At 42.2% G+C, this 23,988-nt stretch overlaps 1 protein-coding gene across 1 annotated transcript in view; it reads left to right on the plus strand.

The window, feature by feature from the left end:
• The first annotated feature begins 2,410 nt into the window (after positions 1-2,410).
• Positions 2,411-23,988, plus strand: part of LOC142312167 (uncharacterized) — a 73,050-nt gene continuing 51,472 nt past the window's right edge. Inside the window, exons 1-7 of the mRNA XM_075351070.1 lie at positions 2,411-2,535; positions 18,000-18,149; positions 18,279-18,458; positions 18,542-18,665; positions 18,749-18,846; positions 19,034-19,124; positions 20,996-21,995. Of these exons, the coding sequence (XP_075207185.1) occupies positions 18,072-18,149; positions 18,279-18,458; positions 18,542-18,665; positions 18,749-18,846; positions 19,034-19,124; positions 20,996-21,995 (1,571 nt within the window). The 5' untranslated portion in view covers positions 2,411-2,535; positions 18,000-18,071. The remainder of the gene's footprint in view (positions 2,536-17,999; positions 18,150-18,278; positions 18,459-18,541; positions 18,666-18,748; positions 18,847-19,033; positions 19,125-20,995; positions 21,996-23,988) is intronic.

A 23,988-nucleotide genomic window follows, 5' to 3' on the forward strand; every position in this document is an offset into this window, starting at 1 on the left:
GGCTGCATAATACAATATGATGATTTATGGGGCTGCATAATACAATATGAAGTTTTATGGGATTGCGTTATAATACATATAGGATTATGGGGGCTACATTATAATATATGGAGGACTATGTAGGCTACCTTATACATGGACTATGGGGGTGCATTATAAAACATGGAGGACTGTGTGGTGCAGTATAAAATATGGAGAACTATGGGGTGAATTATAATACATGGAGAACTATGGGAAATGCATTATAATACATGGAGGACTATGGAGGTGCATTCTAATATATGAAGGGTTATGTGGGACCCTTTATACTATACGGAAGGCTATGTGGGGGCCATTATAGTATTTGGAGAACTATATACAAGGGGGGACAAAGATACAAGCAGGGGATGGGAAAGTTTTGTGCTGAGGGAAAAAGGCTCTTTCCCTCAGCACCCAGTTTTCCCATGCTCTGCTATACATCTTCTCTCAGTACCCAGCTTTCCTATGCTCTGATATGGGAAAGCTGGGTGCTGAGGGAAAGATGTATGGCAGAGCGTGGGAAAGCTGGGTGCTGATAGAGGGATTTCAGATCGTGGGAAAACTGGGTGCTGTGGGTAAAAGCCAAGTGTCAGTGTCATGATCCTGTACCCTGAGTGTCAGTGTCATTATCCCTACCCTAAGTGTCGGTGTACGTGGAGGAGGGCCCCGGTCCAAATTTTGCCCCAGGGCCCATCAAAATATAGTTACGCCACTGATGGGAAGGTTGTTAAAGGCAAACAAACTGGTAGAGCAAGGAAGACATCAAAGCATCATGACAGGAAACAAAGCAATATGTCTCCAAAACAGGAAATGCACAACAAAACGAATGTGAGGAAACTGGAGTCAATGTCTATGACCAAACTGTAAGAAACTGCCTAAAGGAAATGGGATTTATATACAATAAAGCTAAACAATAAGAAGATGACTGCCTGAAGAGAACATGTAAATGTCCACAGTCATTTATGATATGGGGCTGCATATGAGGTAAAGGCACTGGGGAGATGGCTGTCATTACATCTTCAATAAATGCCCAAGTTTACATTGAAATTTTAGACACTTTTCTTATCCCATCAATTGAAAGGATGTTTGGGGATGATGAAATCATTTATCAAGATGATAATGCATTCTGCCATAGAGCAAAAACTGTGAAAACATTCCTTGAAAGAAGACACATAAGGTCAATGACATGCCCTGCAAATAGTCCGGAGCTCAATCCAATTGAAAATCTTTGGTGGAAGTTGAAAAAAATGGTCCATGACAAAGCTCCAACCTGCAAAGCTGATCTGGCAACAGCAATCAGAGAAAGTTGGAGCCAGATTGATGAAGAGTACTGTTTCTCACTCATTACGTCCATGCCTCAGAGACTGCAAGCTGTTATAAAAGCCAGAGGTGGTGCAACAAAATACTTGAGATGTTGGAGTGCTCTTCTGTTTGTTTGTTTTTCATGATTCCATAATATTTTCCTCAGAATTGAGTGATTCCATAATTTTTTCTCCCTGTTTGGTCTTGAAAAGTAACAGTTACTGGCTAGCACATTATGTTTTCATGATTTTTTTTTTAGTGTCTCTTAAACCCAGAAAGTTGCCATTTGAAATGACTTTAGTTTTGTGCCATGTCTGTGATCGGCTTTTTTTTTAAACGAAAGTAAACACCTGAATGAACATCCTCAGAGCCAGGTGATTCCATCATTTTTTCAGGGGTTGTAAGAAACCAACTTCACCTCGTACACACACGGCTCCGCTCCGTACACCTCGTACACACACGGCTCCGCTCCGTACACCTCGTACACACACGGCTCCGCTCCGTACACCTCGTACACACACGGCTCCGCTCCGTACACCTCGTACACACACTGCTCCGCTCCGTACACCTCGTACACACGCGGCTCCGCTCCGTACACCTCGTACACACACGGCTCCGCTCCGTACACCTCGTACACACACGGCTCCGCTCCGCACACCTCGTACACACACGGCTCCGCTCCGTACACCTCGTACACACACGCCTCCGCTCCGCACACCTCGTATGCACGCGTCTCCGCTCCGCACACCTCCTACCCACGCGCCTCCGCTACGCACACCTCCTACACACACAGCTCCGCTCCGTACACCTCGTACACATGCGGCTCTGCTACATCCACACTGTTTACCCCTCCTGACCCCACACATAAACTTCTCCTCATACACCTCCATGACACCCAGCACAGCAGAGTCCTGCATACACTGAGGAGCTGATCATGTGACCCCTGACTCCTCCCCTCCATGTGACATCATTATAGGTCCTGGAAGCACAGAGCAGCCATATCTCTAGTGTTAAGCCTATAATGTACGGGCTCTTTCCAGGTTAGTGGGGGTGACCATCTTGGTTGGGAGTGTGGTGATGTATGTTTATTCCATCTGTAAACTTCCGGCTACATTTTGAACATGCCCCCTATCACGTGACACATTACGTCATAACTGGAAGGAGCCCGTACATTCTAGCATCTACCTTCTAGTGTGCGCGGCTCTTCAGGTGGAGGTATGTGGAGTTTCCCCTTTACTGGGTGCTTTAACCCCTTCCGCTCTAAGACTATTTTGGTGCTTTTCTTTTGTCACTTTGTTAGTATTACACATTTTTTCCTTCCTTTCCCTCTGATAAATACAGACGACCCAACTGTGAAAGAGCAAATATGGAAACATATTTTGCTCACACCGTACAGTGACCTTTTACTGAATTTCACACACAGTATAATGCTCCCACAGTACTACCATCCCCCCACACACAGTATAATTTTCCCACAGTACCGCCATCCACCCACACACAGTATAATGTTCCCACAGTACCGCCATCCCCCCACACACAGTATAATGTTCCCACAGTACCGCCATCCCCCACACACACAGTATAATGTTCCCTCAGTACCGCCATCCTCCCACACAGTATAATGTTCCCACAGTACCGCCATTCCTCCACACACAGTATAATGTTCCCACAGCACCGCCTCCCCCCACACACAGTATAATTTTCCCACAGTACCGCCTCCCCCCACACACAGTATAATGTTCCCACAGTACTGCCATCCCTCCACACACAGTATAATGTTCCCTCAGTACCGCCATCCCTACACACACAGTATAATGTTCCTACAGTACTGCCACCCCCCCACACCCAGTATAATGTTCCCACAGTACCGCCATCCCCAACCCATATAATGTTCCCACAGTACCACGATCCCCCCACACACAGTATAATTTTCCCACAGTACCGCCATCCCTCCACACACAGTATAATGTTCCCACAGTACCGCCATCCCCCCCACACACAGTATAATGTTCCCTCAGTACCGCCATCCCACCACACACAGTATAATGTTCCCTCAGTACCGCCATCCCACCACACACAGTATAATGTTCCCACAGTACCGCCATTCCTCCACACACAGTATAATGTTCCCACAGTACCGCCATCCCCCCACACACAGTATAATTTTCCCACAGTACCGCCATCCCCCCACACACAGTATAATGTTCCCACAGTACTGCCATCCCTCCACACACAGTATAATGTTCCCTCACTACCGCCATCCCTACACACACAGTATAATGTTCCCACAGTACTGCCACCCCCCCCACACCCAGTATAATGTTCCCACAGTACCGCCATCCCCAACCCATATAATGTTCCTACAGTACCACGATCCCCCCACACACAGTATAATTTTCCCACAGTACCGCCATCCCTCCACACACAGTATAATGTTCCCACAGTACCGCCATCCCTCCACACACAGTATAATGTTCCCACAGTACCGCCATCCCCCCCACACACAGTATAATGTTCCCTCAGTACCGCCATCCCACCACACACAGTATAATGTTCGCACAGTAATGCCATCCCTCCACACAGTATAATGTTCCCACATTACCGCCATCCCACCACACACAGTATAATGTTCCCACAGTACCGACATCCCTCCACACACAGTAATAATGTTCCCACAGTACCACCATCCCTCCACACACAGTATAATGTTCCCACAGTACCACCATCCCTCCACACACAATATAATGTTCCCACATTACCACCATCCCTCCACACACAGTATAATGTTCCCACAGTACTGCCATCCCTCCACACAGTGTAATGTTCCCACAGTACTGCCATCCCCTACACACAGTACAATGTTCACACAGTACCGTCACCCCCCCCACACAGTATAATGTTCCCACAGTACCGTCATCCCCCCTCATAGTATAATTGTCCCACAGTACTGCCATCCCTCCACACACAGTATAATGTTCCCTCAGTACCGCCATCCCTACACACACAGTATAATGTTCCCACAGTACTGCCACCCCCCCCACACCCAGTATAATGTTCCCACAGTACTGCCATCCCCAACACAGTGTATGATACTACAAGATGCCCCACACAGTATGGTACCACCCACACCAGTGGCTAATAAATACTCAGTCCCATTCTTTACCCCTTCATTGGCTTTGACGTATCCATGCATCTTAGCCGGGAAAGGGTTCTCGACCTTTGACATATAGGTACGTCAAGGTGATCGTGCGAGAAACAGATGCAATCCCTTTTGGTTGGGGTTCCCACACAACGGAAGTGGAATTCTTCAAGGAAAGTGGCCACAAATCTTGAAGGGTGCATCATCAAACCTAAGAGATTTGGCAGCTATAAAACTAGCACTCCTGGGAACTCTACTGAGTTTGTCAAGTCAACATTTAAAAGTATTACACTGGTCAACACAAAAAAATCATCAGCAAAGGTATTATGCCTGTTTTATGGAGTTTGATGTGCTGATTCCAAAAATATGCTTAGTTTTGCTCTATCACATAAAGTTTCTGAGATTAGAAGTATTTTTGTTATTACGTTATTTCTGCATTTTCAATGTATGCTGGGCCCCTCATGTGATATGCTCAAGTTGTTCAAATGGTCTTCGTGACTAGTTGAATATGAGGAAAGTGGCTATGTCTTTTGCTGTTCCCATGATTTGGAGAGAACCCAAAAATCAAAATGATGACTGCTACTTTTGTTTTGTGAAACTGAAGGGCTTTTCTACAAAGAACAAACATAAGATTAATTACCCTGAACTTGAATCTGCGATTAGAACAGTTTCACATGAGGGCAGGCACCTTGCCAGTTCCTGTACCACCATTTTCTGGACTGGATGAAAATGAAGTAGAATGTGAAGACTATGGAGCTAAAGCTACTGATGAAGACATGGAGACCTCAAGTCAAGATGAGTAGGTACCTGATGGAGCAGCCAAGCAGCCAGAATGCTTTACTCAACATGAATAAATTTTCTCATCAGAGACCTTTTATTGTTTAAAGATAAAGCTAAACTTCTTGCATCTAGGTTGAAACAGAAGAATCTTCTTCATGATGATGTCAATGTGTGTTATTACCGAAACAGAAGTAACACTTTAACACAATTTTTCACAGTTGATGGACCAATGGTGTACTGTAACAATGTGAATGGCCTCTTTCAAAAACTGAATCACGAGTATTTTGTTGCAGATTGGCGACTGTTTATTGACTCATCCCATAGAAGTTTGAAAGCAGTGTTGCTTCACAATGAAAACATGAAACCATCAATCCTTATTGCAGACTCATGTCATCTAAAGGAAAGTTATGAAAATCTGTCAGTTGTTTTGGATGCTATTCAATATAAGCATCATCAATGGAATATCTGTGGAGATTTGTAAGTGATTGGTCTGCTAATGGGAATGCAAGGAGGTTTCACACAATATTGTTGCTTCTTGTGTTTATGGGACAGTAGAAATACAGTAGAGCATTATGTTCATTGTGATTGGGGACAGAGAAACATCTATGCTCCAGGTAGAGACAATGTTCAGCATAATCCTTTAGTTGCTCCAACAAAAATCTTTCTTTTTATAAAGTTGGGATTGATTAAAAACTTTGTGAAAGCCATGGCAAAGACAAATTCACAAGGGTTCCAGTACATTTCAGAGAAATTCTCCAGCATTTCACCAGAAGAACTGAAGGAAGGGGTATTTGTTGGTCCTCAGATCAGAGAGCTTATGAGAGATGATGTGTTTGAAGGAACTCTAAATGATAAGGAATTGAGATCTTGGAAAAGCTTCAAGTGGATCTGTGAAAACGTCTTAGGAAATAATAAATCTCCAGAATATGTTAATGGTGTTGAGGTACTGCTAAATGCATACTAGTGTCTTAGATGTCGCATGTCTCTGAAAATGCACTTTTTGCATTCACATTTAGATTTCTTCCCTCAAAATTTTGGGGATGTAAGCGATGAACAAGGCGAGCGGTTTCACCAGTGCATTATAGTAATGGCAACTGCTACCAGGGTTTTTGGACTGACTCAGTGATGGCAGATTACTGTTGGATGTTATGTAGGGACAACCTTGAAAAATTGTATCAGCGACATTTTAATGTCAGGCACTTTTTAATTTCTGCTCATATTTTGCTTTCTATTTTGCATGTGAAATTAATTTGGTTTAATAAAAACTATTGTGAAAGGTGAAGCATTTTTTTTTGATATGTAGATTACTGTTTTCTTAATGTCGCCAGTATATTTCCTATACCTTATACTAATGATGCTGCTCCGTGGAAACTATACGTTCTACAGAAAAACAATATATATTTTTGAAATCCGGACAAAAAGATGATTCAGAAAAGTACAATGTCACCAGCGATTATTATAAAAAATATTTTTTTGTAGACCTTTGTTATCAGAGAACAGTACAGCAGTAGCGTACTTGAACAAGCAGGGAGGCACAAGGTCCAAAAGACTCATGTCAGAGGCAGAAGAGATAATGACCGTGTTCGAAAGACTTTTTCAGTCTCTGTCAGCAAATTTCCTAAAAGAGAAAGGAAATCTAAAAGCAGATTACCTAATTTATCAGATAAATTAGGACGAGTGGTCTCTAAACCCTGTAGTATTGTAGAAAACTACTCAAAGATTGGGTATACCAGTGATGGACCGGTTCACAAAATGGTGAAACAAAAAAGTCAAACTTTTTTCCCTGAACCTAAGAGAATTTCCCAAGGCGGTGGATGTCCTGCTCCAGGAATGGCCCAAGAGGTTGGCATATGCCTTCCCTCCCATCTCTTTAATTCCAATAGTTATGAGGAAAATTTGGACAGTCCAGGCAGAAGTAATTCTAATTGCACCCTTTTGGCCCAGAAGGACTTTGTTCACATGGCTACGCTTGATAATGTTGGGAAACCCATGAGTCCTTCCAGAGACCCCAGCTTTACTTTCCCAAGGTCCATTCCTGCATCCCAGGCCGAGCAACTAACATTTGACAATGTGACATTTGAGCAGCAACTCTTAAAGGCCAGGGGGTTTTCAAATAATCTTGTCACCAGTCTGATGGAAAGAAGATTACTACTAACATTTACTACTAACATTTATGGAAGAGTGTGAAGAAAATGTTTACATTTTTCAGGGTTAAATCCTCATGAAAGTAATACACTTTCCTTGCTAGTCATTCTGGAATTTCTTCAGAGGGGTCTGTAAATGGGTCTAAGTTTAAATACTCTCAAAGTCCACATCTCAGTTCAAGTAGTTCTCTTCGATGGTAAGGTAGCAGATGATCCTTGGGTAAAAAGATTTGTTAAGGTGGGGGGCGTGGCCTAGCTCAGTATGTGAGTGGAAGCAGATCCTGTAGCTCCTGCCAAGCATCTAGGAAATCCCTAGGGAAGAAGTCCGAAAACACTCTTTCAGAAGTCACAGGCTGCAGCTGGACGACCCTCTGACCCCCCTGACCTGATTGCAGTGCTTACTGGCACCGATATGACAAGGAGGGGGCCGAAAAAGCCGGTGGGAGAAGTGGAGAAGCAGAATCAAGATAGTGCCGTGGGCAGCATGGAGCAGAGAAAAGATAATGGTGCAGACACTGAGGAGATCAGAAGACAGGCTGCAACACGCCTGGAGCGTTTTGCCAGGCAGGAGAACGGTGGCCATTACGGAGAGACAGTGAGAGGTGAGCTGCAGATGAATCCGGGACTTGCAGACAGCATGGTGCTGAGTAAAGGAGGTGTAAGTGGTGAGAGCAGCGAGGGCGCTCAGGCCTGCATGGGAGAGATAGATCCCAGATCTCAGGCAGCACAGCTAGGGGAGCTGACAGGCACACAGAATATCCCTGAATAACCCACACTGAGAGACATCCACACAGCAGTAATGCTGTGCAGAGCATCTATTACTGAGGTGACCCAGCAGCTGGGGAGCCTGAGAGAAGACATGGCATCCATGCGGCACAAGCTTCATGAAGTGAAAGAGAGAACAGGAGAAGTTGAGCAGAGAGTCAGTATCATGGAGGACCGCATGGCAGAATCTTGACCGAGACGGGCAGCGTGAAGCACAGCAAATAGCAGCACTCCTAGCAAAAACGGATGACCTGGCAAATAGATCGAGATGTAATAACCTGAGATTAATTGGCGCCCAGAGAAAGTGGAAGATACATCCCCAACTGAATTTTTTGAGGAATGGCTGAAAACTAAAATTGGATCTGAGAATCTCAACCCTCTATATGCAGTGGAAAGAGCCCATAGGGTTCCCACCCGCCCCCTGCCTCCTGGACACCCACCGTGACCTGTCCTTGCCAAAATACTGCACTACAGAGACAAGGATAATATCCTGAAGCATGCCAGAGGACACCCGGACTTGATCATCAATGGCTCCAAGATATCCATTTCTCCAGACTACTCCATAGAAGTGCAAAAGCAAAGAGCCAAGTTCATTGACATCAAGAGAAGGCTGAGACAACTAAATCTGGTATACTCCATGATGTACCCGGCGCAACTGATAGTGGTAGCGGGAGGAACAGTGCACTTTTTCCTGGATCCTAAGGAAGCACTAAGATGGCTGGATGGCAATGAACAATGCTTGCGGCGGGAAGGTCGTGAAGGGGAAGCTGGAGACTGACTTTTGTAGAAACCCTACCTTTCATCGCATGCAGTGGTGTAGAGGAAGAATAATATGTTATGGTTGCCAGGGAGGAGTTCCTGTTTGAAAATTTAAAAAAAAAAAAAAAGGAAAAAAAAAATGTATATATTTTTTTTTTGTTTACCCTGGCAATTTAAATTTAAATCTACATTAATGGACTCTAGAGGAAAGGGGTCTGCAAACACCACTGAGGATGAGAGGAAATGGAATCCTGGCTATGGAAAGGGACTTTCCAACTCATACTGGACTCGCAATGCATAAATACTGAATTTAATTTTTATCCCCCCCCCCCTTTTTTTTTTGTTTTATGTTTTAATTTTCCTTCCCTCTCTCTCCTCTTATTCTACCCTCTTTCTTCTTCTTATCCTACTTTTCTCTTTCTCTTCTTTGTTTACCCACTTCCCCTCCCCCTTTTATTTCTCTTTTTTTTCTTCTTTCCCATAACTTGCTTTCATTCTTCCCCCTTAATATTAAAAAAGGGGCATTGCGAGAATATAGCAGGACTGCAATACTGATCAGATGGACAGCCGGATACCGTGCACGACAAACAGGTGGGTACCGCCCCTCCTTCTGGAAGTCCTGGTTCTGGTGTTATTGATGGTTGATTGGGCCCTGTCCGTCGTAAAAGAGGAAACGCGACAAAAGATGGACACGGTATCTGGCAGACTTTCCAAGGCAAACATATGCCCTCCGTCCCTGATACAAAGGGGACTGGTGGCAACCATGTGTTACTATGTTTATTGTTGGGGGGGTGTTTATATTGGGGGGGTATGAGGAGGGTGGGCCGGTCGACAGTCTCATTTGGCCTATTAAGGAGCTCTGCGAGAGCGAGAATTTTTCAATTAATCATATGGCGGGATGCATTAAGCTAATTAGTTGGAATGTTAGGGGCTTAGCCTCTAGCATCAAAAGGCAAGCAGTATTTCAATTTGTACGCGCAGAAAAACCTGACCTAATTTGCTTTCAGGAAACACGCATGATACTGGAGAAGCTACATCTACTGGATAGAAGGTGGCTCAGGGTGGGTATCATTCTACATATTCTGCATACTCCAGAGGGGCCAGTATACTAGTCCGCTCAGGCACACTGTTTGAATTTCTAAAGGTCATTGTGGATAAAGATGGGCGGTATGTATGTCTTTCCTATAGTCTGGGGACAAGAGCCGTAGTAATGATATCCCTATATATACCTCCGCCATATTGCAGCAAACTACTTCACAGTCTGATAAATTTATTGGCAGACTTTCCGGGGGTTCCCTTTATGATAATGGGAGATTTTAATAATATTCCAAATTCACATTGGGACAAAGGGAGACATGAGGTACAAAAATGGGGGGTAACTGTACACCATTCGGTAATTTGCTTAAAGAAACTGCGCGAATTGACCTCTGGAGGACTCGGCATCCGGAAGTGTATCAATACTCCTGTTATTCGGCTACGTTCTCATCCCTTTCGCGCATTGATCTGGCCTTGGGCAATGAAGCAATGCAAGGTTTGGTAGTGGGTACTAAATACTTCCCCAGGACGGTATCAGATCATTCGCCCCCTGTGTGTAGAAATAGACCTGGGGAACAACAAAACCAAAATAGACCCTTATGGAAATTAAATCCCTTTTGGTTACAATTAGTGGAAGAAGGGGGGGTATTAGTGATGGTTTAAGGGAATACCTTAGGTTCAATGAAGGATCAGCGTCTACTGAAATGGTTTGGGAGGCAATGAAGGCGTACTTGAGGGGATTGTATATAAGGGATATATCTAAGGTAAAGTCGGAGGCAAGAAGGCAGAATCAGCTTGCGTTTCAGGAATTGGGGGCGGCAGAAGATGCTTTAATATCTAACCCCACGCCGGCGGCAAAAGCTAGGATGAAGGCAGCTCAAAAGATGGTTAATAGATTGACCATAAAGGCAGCGGAGGGAAAGAAAATGTTCCAGACCATGCAGTCCTTTGAGAATGGAGAACGGGCGGGTCACCTATTATCAGTGATAGCTGCGGCACAGAGGGAATCTACATATATTGTACGGTTACAGTCAGTAGATGGGGCAGTTGTCACGAACACCTCGGGTATCCTAAAACTAATAGAAACATTCTATTCTGATCTATACGCAGTCAAGGTGCACCCGGAGGCGGGGGAGGTGGATGAATTTCTAGGCACAGCTCAGGTGCCATTCCTCTCTAGGGAATCTAGAGTTACTAGACGAGCCATTTGACTTAGAGGAGTTGGCGCTAGCTCTGAGTGATTTGGCGAACGATAAGGCACCAGGGGTAGATGGGTTTCCGGCTAAAGTATATAAGCAACATAGGGAGGTTTTACTGCCAGTGCTGCTTAAGGTATATAATTCATGTCTGGAGAGAGGAGAACTGATGCCGCAGGAGGCAATAATTGTGGTACTCCCTAAAGAAGGCAAAGACCCGGGTTTTCCAACCTCTTACAGACCGATTTCACTATTGACGGTAGATGTAAAGCTCCTGGCTAAGATGCTTGCAAGTAGGCTCACCAAAGTCATTACATCCCTAATACACCCAGATCAAGCAGGGTTTATGCCCAACAAGTCCACGGCAACTAACCTTAGGAGACTGTACCTGAATATGCAGATACCGGCGGAAAATAAGGGGCGGCGGGATATTCTCTCCTTAGACGCGGCCAAAGCTTTTGACAGTATAGAGTGGGGGTACCTATGGGCTACGATGCGATCAATGGGGTTTGGGGAAGTATATATTAGGTGGGTGCAGCTGTTGTACTCTGCTCCTACGGCAAGAATTAGGGTGAATGGCAGCATGTCAGATAGATTTTCTCTCTATTCCGGCACAAGGCAGGGGTGCCCACTGTCCCCCCTGTTGTTTGCTATCGCTATCGAACCACTGGCGGCGGTGATGCGGCGGGATCCTGGTGTAGTGGGTTACCGACATGGGAGTGTGGAGAAGAAAGTGGCCTTATATGCGGACGATTTATTATTGTCTCTGTGAGATGCAGGGAGTTCCTTGGAGGCGGTAATGAGGGTCATATCTAACTTTGGAAGAATATCAGGGCTCATGAAAAATTGGGACAAATCTGTTTTGATGCCACTAGATGAAACGCCCTCCAATGTGGTGGTGACTTGTGCTCCGGTTCAGGTGGTGTCAGAGTTGAAATATCTGGGAATTATGATATCCAATAAACTGACTGAGTATGAACATCTTAATCTCACCCCCCATTTTACTTATGTTCAAACAAAAAATTCTGGCCTGGTCCAAACTGTACCTTATGGTGGTGGGGAGAGTCAACTTAGCTCAAATGATACTAATGCCCCAACTGCTCTATGTGCTCCATAACGCCCCAGTGTGGCTACCACAAAATAGGTTTTATAAAATAAATTCTATTATTCGAGGCTTAATCTGGGGAAGGAAGCGCCCACGGATGAGGTTAGAATATTTACAGAGACCGAAAGACGAAGGGGCACTGGCTCTACCTAACCCTTGGTGCTATTACTTAGCTGCCCAGAGTCAACACATGGTGGAATGGGGTGTGACAGGTTTGGAGACCTCGGCGGGAAAAATACTACAGTATGTGATCGGAAAAGGTCCTCTGCTGGCAAGTCTGGAGGCGGGAAAGTTTGGTCCACATTCTGCATCATATCCTACTATACAGTTGATAGATAAAGTATGGGGTAAGTTCAAACAGGTGAGACAGGTAACCAGGTTCACTAGATATACCCCCCATGTGGGACAACCCCAACATTCCGGAATTTTTATCCCTTAAAGAATTTGGGCAATGGAGGAGAATTGGTATCTGGGACCTCTCAAGTGATGGATGGAAACATATTTAAGACTTTTAAAGTACTGCTAAGGCTGCTTTCACACATCCGGTTTTTGCTGAGCGGCACAATACGGCGCTTTGCAGAAAAAACGCAACTGGGTTTTTTTCCCACCGGTTGCATTTTTTCCGCATAGACTTGCATTAAAGAAAAACAAAAAGCCAGCACTAAATGTGCACTTCAGCACTAAAAATTCCAAACTGTACTTATTATAAAAATTTTGAGATTTTTGGCCACGTCACGGCAAATCTCATTTGAGGCAGTCCTACACTAAAATATTTTTATAAAATGTGCCATACGGCCTCACATATGAATGGTAGAACTGCTCTTAGCAGCACTTACCTGGTCTATTTCAATCCCGTACCCATGACTGAGTCATGGCTGTGGGCGGGACAGGTCCAAGCAAATGCTGCATGAAGTAAATAGCCTGTGGACAAGGCCTGATGACTTAATGTGAACAGTCACCAACCGCCAAAATCTAGACAGATGGAATGCATCCCATCTGGGGGGTTTTTCCGCCGGTTGCATTTTTTCCGCATAGACTTGCATTAGCGCCGTATTGTGCCGCATGCCCTTGTGTTGCGTCCGTTTTTTGGCGGATGCGGCATATTTAGCCCATGTGGCGGCCGGATGGAACTTGCCTGGCACATTTTTTTGTGCAGTGAAAACACCGCATCGCGCCGTATTCAGCGCGATTTACAATGCAAGCCTATGGACGCCGGATGCGGCGTCCTGCGGCAAAAACCTCATCCGGCCGCCTGATGCGGCTTTTTGCACTGCGCATGCTCAGTATCAAGCCACATCCATCAAAAAACGGACGGGCCGCATGGAAAAACTTATGCAACGGATCCGTTTTTTTCGCCGCATCCGTTGCATAGGTTTTTGAGCCGGATTGAGCCGCACTGCAAAAACTGGATGTGTTAAAGCAGCCTAAAAGACTTCCCACTGGGACATAGTATGTTTTATCAATATCTGCAGCTACGTCACGCATTTGAATCGCAGAACAGAATAACACCAATTGTTATACAATCAGATAGTGTAATTAATATATTAGGGATGCAGGGAGGGACAGAAGGATGTATATTGATGGTCTACAGGGGACTTCTGTCCATGTCTGTTGGGGGGCAACAAATTGGGGCATATGCAAGGTGGGTGGAAGATTTGGGAGAAATTGGGGAGGAGAAATGGGAGTTTATTTTGCAATATGTCATCAAAATATCTCTGAGCGAGGCAAAACTGCTATCGCAATTATATGTTATATACAGAGTATATAGAACCTCCGTGTGGATGAAGAAAGTGGGAGTGAGAACGGATTCCAAGTGTCCAAAATGTACTGTGGAGGAAGCAGGGATCATGCACATGTTGTGGGAATGCCCGTGTTTACAAGGGTTCTGGATCACAGTGTTAAATTTAATTCAATCAGTGATGCAAGTGGACCTACCCAGAAACCCGCTGGTGTGTGTGCTGGGGTATGTGGATGAAGTGGGGGCGGATGAACAAGAGAAACTGGCAGTGGCACAATTGTTGTATGCAGCAAGGAACCTAATTGCCTTGTATTGGCTATCTGAAAAAGCACCGACACGTAAGGAATTTGTTGAAAAAGTGAATTATATTATTTATATGGAGAAAAATGTTTATATTAAAAGGGGAAGAAGAACTCAATATGAGGAGATCTGGAGCAAGTGGCTGCACTTTCCAGGATTAGCGTCATTTGATCTACTGAAAGATAGGATATTTAGACTATAGGTAGGAAAGGAAAGATCGCAGTGGCTGAGAAATAAGGAGGGCAGGTCATTAGGTGAATAAAGAGGGATGTAGAGAGTGGAGGGGTGAGACTGTCGATACTGTCGACCTGAAGAGGGTGGGGGGGAGGGGAGGGAGTATGTGTGAGGACTACCCTCACAATTTGTTGCTATGTTTATGAAAGTTTTAAAATGCAATAAAATTTTATCTTGGGTAGAGAGGGCTGATGCCTCACTTGAACAAATCTGCAGTGCAGCCACATGGTTTTCACCTTCTACCTTTTTTAAACACTATAGGTTGGATTAGGCTACTTTCACACATCCGGTTTGAGCAGTGCGGCTCAATCCGGCTGTGAAACCTATGCAATGGATGCGGCGAAAACACCGCATCCTTTGCATACGTTTTTACATGTGGCCAGTCCGTTTTTTTCCGGTTGCGGCATGCTACTGAGCATGCGCAGTGGAAGAAACCGCATGCGGCGGCCGGATGCGGTTATTTCCGCATCGCGCCGCATCCGGCGTCCATAGGCATGCATTGAAAAATGCGCCGCAGCGGCCGGATGCGGCGCGATGCGTTTTTTTTGCCGGAGCAAAAAACGTTGCAGGCAACGTTCCATCCGGCCGCGGCATCAGCTAAATCTGCCGCATGCGGCAAAAACCGGACCAAACGCAAGCCCATGTGGCACAATATGGCACTAATATAAGTCTATACAAAAAAAAACCGCAACCGGCGGCAAAAAAAACGGTTGCGGTTTTTCTGCAGAGCGCCGTATTGTGCCGCAGAGCAAAAACCGGATGTGTGAAAGTAGCCTTAGGGTGCTAATGACCTTTCCTTTGGGAGGAAACGTTAACAAGCAGTGGTCCCTCCCTAGGGGATTTCTCTGTAATCTCTCCTGGGTACTGTTGTGGTGAAGGGAAAAATGATAATTACTGACAGGTAATTGGATTTTCTATACCCACAATGGCACCCTGTATTTTCCCTCCCCTCTTTTCAGATTGTTCTTCTGTTCTTTGGTGATGGCGTGATACACGTTTTTTTTTCATAGGAGGGGTGCAAAAAAAAAAAAAGTTAAAACATGTATAGATATATTCATATGAGGGAACTGATACATGTAAGAAGATGTCTATATTGCTAAATTATGTAATAAGATTATGTATCATACTAACTAATCGGAGTACCTTTCATGCCACTCAAGCGTATAGAGAGGCTCTGCCTTTTAAAGCTGTAGGTTTCCTGTCTTTGGGAGTGGATCTTCTCTCCTGGGTGGTGGTGTGGGTCTGGAAAATCCAATTACCAACAAATTATTTATCTTTTTGCTTTTCATTTTCACAGCTCAATGTTATAAAATTCTGCAAAGCACCTGGGGGTTCAAGGTGCTCACCAAACATCTGGGTAAATTCCTTTAGGGGGTCTAGATTCCAAAATGGAGTCACTTGTGGGGGAGCTCCGCTGTTGAAGCACCTTATGGGCTTTGCCATTGTGGCATGGCAACCACAAACCATTCCAACCAAATTTAAACTTTAATATGGCACTACTTCCCTTATTCACTCTGTACTGTGCCTCAAAAGTAGTTTTCAAATTCATACGGGGTATTGGCAAGCTGGGAAGAAATGGCACAACAAATTGTAGGGCTCATTTTCTCCTGGTACTCTTGTTAAAATAAAAAACATTTTTTTCATTTTTACTGCTCAATGTTAAAAAATTCTGTGAAGCACTTTGGGATTCAAGGTGCTCACCAACCATCTAGACAAATTCCTTGAGTGGTCTAGATTCTAAAATGGGGTCACTTTTGGGGGAGGTCAGCTGTTTAGGCACAGCAGGGGTTTTCCAAACGTGACATGGCGTCCACTAATGAATCCAGACAACTTTGCGTTCAAAAAGTCTATTGGCACTCCTTGCCTTCCGAGCCCTGCCATGCACCCAAACAGTAGTTTTCCAACACATATGGGGTATCGGCATACTCAAGAGAAATTGCACAACAAATTGTACAGTGCATTTTCTCTTCTTACCCTTGTGAAAATGCAAAATGTGGAGCAGAAATAACATTTTTGTAGGAAAAAGTAAAATTTTAAATTTTTCCTTCCACTTTACTTCAGTTCCTTTGAAGCACGTTACAGTTGTTCCCATACCATCCGACAAACATGAACATTGTGCTGCTAAAAAGAGTAATTTTTTTTAATCTAATGTTTAACATTCGATAAAAAAAGAGCACACGTGTCTCATGCTTTCTCCATGGTTTTTACAAAAAATTGTTCCTGACGATTTTACTTTGTAACATTTTAACACCTGATTTTTTTCTGGTGGTTTTCTTATTATATACGGAAGCCTAAAAGGAAAATGCCAGAATAAATATAATTCCCAGAGTAAAAAAAAACACTTTAAAAATATATCAAAACTAAAACACTGTACATGTAGATTTTGTTTCCAATATATACTCTCCGTGGTGTTTTTGGAAATAAAAATCCCTCAATCTTCTGTGTGTGAATTTTTCATGATATATAAACTGATAGATGGTTACAGTCGAATAATGCTGTCGTCAGTGACGGACTTTGGTCTTATTTGTTTATAGACCATAGTAGAAAATTAAAATGTCGTCCTCATCATGAAGTCGTTATTTCTCATTTTAAGTGAAATGAATATCTCCTGCAGTATTGCTGATGCCGATTCCAGTGTCAGTAAATGAGACGAGAATGAGTCTATGAGAAAAATATTCAGCTACAGACTCCGAGGAAGAAACTGCTTGTTGTGTGTGTGGCCTAAAATATATAGGATTTATTAGTTTTATTAGTAGATATTGAAAAAAACAACAACTAAATACTGAAAAAATAGTAAAAATGTTAATTCTTATATTCATGATCGCTCAGTACTTCTGTGCCACCAGTGCTAGGTTACCCGCCAGTGTCTGTTTAATCTCATCATATATTATCTCTACAGCCAATCAGCAGCTGAAACAGTAACCAAAATAGCCAATGAATGGCACCAGCTGACTGTCACCAATTCAACTAATGTCCCAGTGTATATGACTTAAGGCTATATGCGCACGTTGCATATTTGCATGTAGTTACACTGTGATCTGCACGGCAGCGTAACTGCATGCGTCCTGCGTCCCCAGCATAATCTATGAAGATTATGCAGGAGACGTGCGCACGTGGCGTATTAGAGCGCAGCGCTTCGGCTGCTGCCCGAAGCGCGCTTTCTAAGTGACATGTCACTTCTTTCCTGCGCTCTGCATGCATCCCCCGCTCTGTCTATGGGAGGGGCTGCACTTCAGAGCGCATGAAATCGGCTTTTTTTTTTTTCACTACGGACTCTTTCTGCAGCGATTTGAAGCGCATGTGTGCTGTTCAAATCGCTGCAGAAATTTCTGCAGGGACAAACGCTACGTGTGCACATAGCCTAAGAATACATCGACACATTATATCGCTTTATATCTACCTAACCACATAATGAGCTCCAGTAATTGTATTATTACATGGGATTATTTATGATGTTGGATCGACTCATCTTCACCCCATGCAGGTCCCTACAATATTGGAACCACTCAGTGGAGATCTTCTATATAAGAGAATTTTCCTGATTGACCCGACAAGGATGGATATGGACAGGGACAAGATGGCGGAGAGGATATTACACCTCACCCTAGAGATCCTCTTCCAGCTTACTGGAGAGGTGAGAGATTCTGATGACGTCACATTACATCATTCTTATCTATGGGAATAACAGATGGACAGAACTGGAGAGGTGAGGACTCTGGAAATGTCTGTAATGAGATTTATTACTGTGTCTCTCCATAACCAGGATTACACAGTGGTGAAGAAGACCTCTAGTGAGCGCTGTCAAGACCCGGTGTCTGAGGGATGGGGAATACCCCTGAGCCCAATCATGAGGCCTTCATCTCACTTCCTGATACATGAGGACATCATTGACCAGAAGATCCTAGAACTCACCTACAAGATGATTGAGCTGCTGACTGGAGAGGTGACACTGCTGGGAATGCATAGACATTATACAGTAACGCTATGAAGGGATCGGGGGGATGACAGTATCATTGTATGTGTCAGGTTCCTATAAAGTGTCAGGATGTCGCTGTCTATTTCTCCATGGAGGAGTGGGATTATTTAGAAGAACACAAAGGTCTATACAAGGACATCATGATGGATGTTCCCGAGCCTCTTACATTCCCAGGTGATAGGCAGGACTAAATACACACAGCCTATAATTATCTGTATGAAAAGAATGAATTCAGTCCCTGTATGTGTTTTCTCCAGTTCTATCCAGTGAAAGGACAACACCAGAGAGATGTTGCCATCCTCTTCTTCCACAGGATTGTAAACAAGAAGAGCTCAATGCTCCTCAGGATCATCAGGTAAATGGAAAGAAGATGCCATGAAATCTCCCTATGATGTGTAGACAACTGTGAAGGTCTTGTGCTCAGTTTTGTTTTATCCACCAGTATTATATGTTTTATATTTGTGTAATGAGATCGGTGGCGATGTCCGGATTAGAGCTGATCATATATGTGATTTCTCCATATGCCTGTAACTTTGTTTCAGGTTGACGATCTGTCCTATATTAATACTACAGGGACATATGGGAGGGGTGATGAGTGGTGTAAAGAGGAGATTCCTACATATGACTACCCAGGTGAGTAGTAACCACTGAATGCAGAGAAGTCGCAGATTCTTCTCAGTCATTGTCTGTGTCTGGTTTATCTGCGGTGTAGTCCGGCCATGTCACAATCCTGCGGTCACCTTTCTCCTGATAAATCAAAAGTGTCCCCACTTCTTTTGTCATTGGAAGGCCTTCTATTGGAGTGAGATCTGTTCTGGCTAGAGATTACAGCCCAGAGAACGCACCATACTCTCTGGAAGTAGAAAGTAGATCCTGACCCTTGCCGTCCCAGATCTTTAAACTACCAAGCTCAATGACCACATACGTAGAATGTGCTGACAGCTTCATGTGAGGAAAAATATAATCTGTACAGCCCCAGATCCCAAAAATTGAAAACATTAAGGGTCTCAGAAAATGGCGACAAAAGCTTTCTTTTTTTAACACATGATTTATTTTTTTTTTCACCACTGAAATTTAAAAAAAAAAAAAAAAAAAAAAAAAAGAATACCTGTTTGGTATCTATGTAATCACACTTACTTGGAGAATCATATAACCCAGTCAGTTTTAGAAAAACATGGTAAATAAAATAAAAATCCCCCCCAAAAAAACAATTTTTTGCAATTTCAAAACACTTGGATTTTTTTTCCCGCTTTCCAGTACATCAGATGATTAAATCAATGGTGTCATTTAAAAGAACAACTTGTCCTGCAAAAAAAAAAAACAAGCCCTCATATGGCTAAGTGAACCGAAAATTAAAACATTATGTCTTTTGGAAGAAGTTGAGGAAGAAAATAAAATGGGAAATAGCACAGTCAGGAAGGGGTTAAGATAAATCCAAGATTTGATTTACATAATTTAATCTCCCCTGAAACTCTATTAATTAAATGTTTTTATAGGGAACTAATTCTGTCTTTATAGATTTGACAACAAATAATCAATGAGCGGGAAATGTTCCCCCAAACTGAAAAGTCGGGGTGAAGACTAAATAGAACGTCTGAATACAAATAATGAAGAAATCGGAGTCCCTCTTTAATATCTAGTTATAAAAAAAAAAAAAAAGAAATAGGACAGTGAGTCATACCTAAAAGTCAGATATTTTTATCTTCAAGAGCCTAAAATATATTTTCTGTAAGAATTCTACAAATGTCCATTATATAAGAACTTGTGCTGGAGCCGCCTTTGTATGAGAGGCCAGAAAATAAAAATCTCCCCTTATTACAACAGAATATGAAGTTAAGCCTTTAAGTAGAGTATTTCTTATATGTGAGCTTTTGTTTTTTCCTTGTCTTCTTCCAAGAGACATAACTTTTTTTTTTCTCGTAGCATCGACATGTTAGAGCTTGTTTTATTTTTGAGACAAGTTGTACTTTAGAATGACCATTCCTTTTACCATATAATGTACTGTAAAAAAAGAAAAAAAATTGGAACATTCTGCCATTTTGTTTTGGGTTTTGCTTTTACTTTTTTTTTGCCGTAGAAATAGCTGGAGACAAAATTGCTCAGTGCATCAGTCTGATTTATGGTGATACTAATCATTGATCTTTATGTTCTTTTTAAATGATGAAAAAATTCTGAATATTGCAAAAAAGATTTTTTTTTTTCCCTTTTGTGTTACCATTCACCAACACTTACTTATGGATCAAGTAAGTTTTTATTGGTATTATTTTGATTTACATAAAAATGTTTTTTGTTGCTTATTCCAGTATTTTGCAGGCAGAACAAACAAACAGGGTCGAACACATTCCTGCTCTGAGATGTATTGTTAGAATGTCAGATGTATTGTTAGAATGTCAATTGTTTTGGTCTCAGTAAATAATTTATTTTTTCTATACCTTGTAATTTCTATGGATATCTTAGAAAATGTATATAAATATATTTTATTCAATAATACTTTTTATTCTTAGCAGATGACTGTACCAGGAGATCAGAGGGACAACTGATATCTGCAATTTTGAAATCAGATGACCTTGATATCACACAGGACATAACTGAAGTGAATGCCATTACTCCAGATATCCCATTATCCCTTCACAGCAAAGATCTATCATCTGATCCTTTTAAACAGATCCTATCTTCTGATTCATCACAGACTGTTGAAAAAAATAAAAGTCACCAAAGAGGCATTAAAAATCAAACTGCTCTCATAGCAAAAAAAACATTTTCTGGTGCAGGATATGGAAATTTTTTGTCCCTCAAAATGTCTTTTGTTACTCATAAAAAAATTCATGCATCGAAGGAAAGATATTCATGTGCACAGTGTGGGAAATATTTTAACCACAAATCAGAACTTGTTAACCATAAGAGCGTTCACACAGGAGAGAAGCCATATTCATGTTCAGAATGTGGGAAATGTTTTGCAAAAAAATCAATTCTTGTTAAACATCAGCGAACTCATACAGGAGAGAAACCTTTTTCATGTTCAGAATGTGGGAAATGTTTTTCAGATAAGTCAAACTTTATTAAACATGAGAAACTTCACTCAGGAGAGAAGCCCTTTTTATGTTCAGATTGTGGAAAATGTTTTAATACTAAATCAAATTTAGTTGCCCATCAGAAAACTCACACTGAGGAGAAGCACTTTTCATGTTCAGAATGTGGGAAATGTTTTAATCAGAAGTCAAATTTAATTGTCCATCAGAGAACTCACACTGGGGAAAAGCCATATTTATGTTCAGAATGTGGGAAATGTTTTAATCATAAATCAGCTTTAGTTGTCCATCAGAGAACTCACACAGGAGAGAAACCATATCCATGTTCACAATGTGGGAAATGTTTTGCAGAGAAATCAAGTCTTGTTAGACACCAGAGAATTCACACAGGGGAGAAGCCATATTCATGTTTAGAATGCGGCACATTTTTTAATCAGAAATCACTTTTAGCTGTCCATCAGGGAACTCACACAGGGTAGAAACCCTATATTTTTCCAAACTGTTTATTGATACATATAAAACAGAGACAGTCAAGGTAACAACATAAGAGTAAATAAGAAAGGAAAAGCAAGCTAGAACTTCTATGAGAATTAAAATATATGCAGTTACTAATAGACATGTTATCTAAAAAAGCAATACATTAGGATTAAATATGTCACATTGTATTATCCATATAGTAAATATATAAATATGAGTATTGTAACCCCCTCCACCTCCCTCCTCACCAACAAAATACCCAATATTTCCTCATCCTCCTTTTTTAATCACTCCTAATCTGTCATTTGCCATTCATTACAGTTTATTTAAATATACAATCTTTATGTCTGAAAAAATGTTATTGCTGTATATTATAATACTAAACATTTTCATGTTACTGTTTATATCTATGATCCAATCCTTCTTTGTAGCAACATCTGCTGTGATCCATGTTTTTAAACAGTTTCTATGCTATGTAAATTTATAATCCTTAATTAAGTAGACACTGGTTCATCATCTACAATAAAGTGAGTAAGCAAGCAGACCACACACCATGTATGTTTTCCAGCAATATTGATTTTAATTATCTTAGGGTGAGAAATTTGTGCTGCCTACAAATTCCATGAATTTTCCTCTTCATCCTACGGCAGCACACAATGGGAATTGACAAGTGATAGGTGACTTCTAAATCCCTAGGGTTGAGAATAGGACTGTGCAGCTTGCTCTAGCATGTTTTTTGTCAAAGGCTGAACCATCTGTAATAGACATGTCTAGACGGTAGTGCTTCATGAATGTGAATAATGACGACCAGGTTGCAGCCCTACAGATATGATCCAGAGGTACGTGTGCCAACTCGGCTCAAGACATGGAAGTAACCCAAGTGGAATGGACTCTCATCCGGAATCACCCCTTTCAGTCATTCAACAGGTCAGTATAACAGATTAGACTCTTGAGCCACCTTGCTAAGGTGCCTTTGCATTCTTTCAGCGCGAGTGTCGGCCTTCTAAACTGAAGAAATATATTCTCATCTTTCCTGAATTACTGAGTACTCCAGAGAGAGAAGAAGAAGAATTCTTTTGACATTGAGCAAGTGAAAATCTCTATCTTCATCATTTTGAAGATTAGGACCCAGCACCAGCAGGATTAGTTTTTGGTTGATATTGAAAGAAGAGCCTACTTTTGGAAGAAAGTATGGCATGAGCCTCATGGCCAAGTGATCTGCACCTCCAGCTGCACTTTGGAGGGGACCTTCAACAATCAGTCATCCAGATAAAGGATTATGTTCAGTTGTGTTCAAAATAATAGCAATGTGTTCAAAAACTTGAGTTAAGCCCAAAATCTTTATAAAAGATTTTATTTCAATGCATTTGGAACATTGCACACTGTTTTCTAAATCAAAACATGCAGAGAAATTTATATAATTTTTAACTATTTTACAGAACATATAAAAAAATGAACATTGGGCTGTTCCAAAAAATAGCCGAGTCTGCATGTATCTTTACATTATCAAAGTCTGTCCCCCTTTATTTAGGATTTAGCATTCTTGTGAATCAAAACCTAATATTTAGTTGTAACCACAATTTTTTAGAAGTGATTCACATCTATGTTCCATAGAGTCAACCAACTTCTGGCAGCTGTCAACTGCTAATCCAGCCCAATATGCTTTGGCTACATCCAACAATTTATTTACAATTGTTGGCTTTTCCTCAGAAATGGCATTTTTGATGTCACTTCACAAGTTTTCTATCTGATTAAGGTCTGGGGATTGGGCTGACCACTCCATCACGTAAATTTTGTCAGACTGGAACCAAGATTTTACTCATTTAATGTTGTGTTTAGGGTTGTTGTCTTGTTGAAACAACCATTTCAAGGGCATTTCCTATTCTGCATAAGGCAACATGACCTCTGCAAGTATTTGGATATATGCAAACTGGTCCATAATCCCTGGTATGCGGTAAATAGGCCTGGCACCGTAGTCCTGCCTATATCAT

The sequence above is a fragment of the Anomaloglossus baeobatrachus genome, chromosome 5 (genome assembly GCF_048569485.1).
Source record: "Anomaloglossus baeobatrachus isolate aAnoBae1 chromosome 5, aAnoBae1.hap1, whole genome shotgun sequence".
Taxonomy (NCBI): Eukaryota; Metazoa; Chordata; class Amphibia; order Anura; family Aromobatidae; genus Anomaloglossus; species Anomaloglossus baeobatrachus.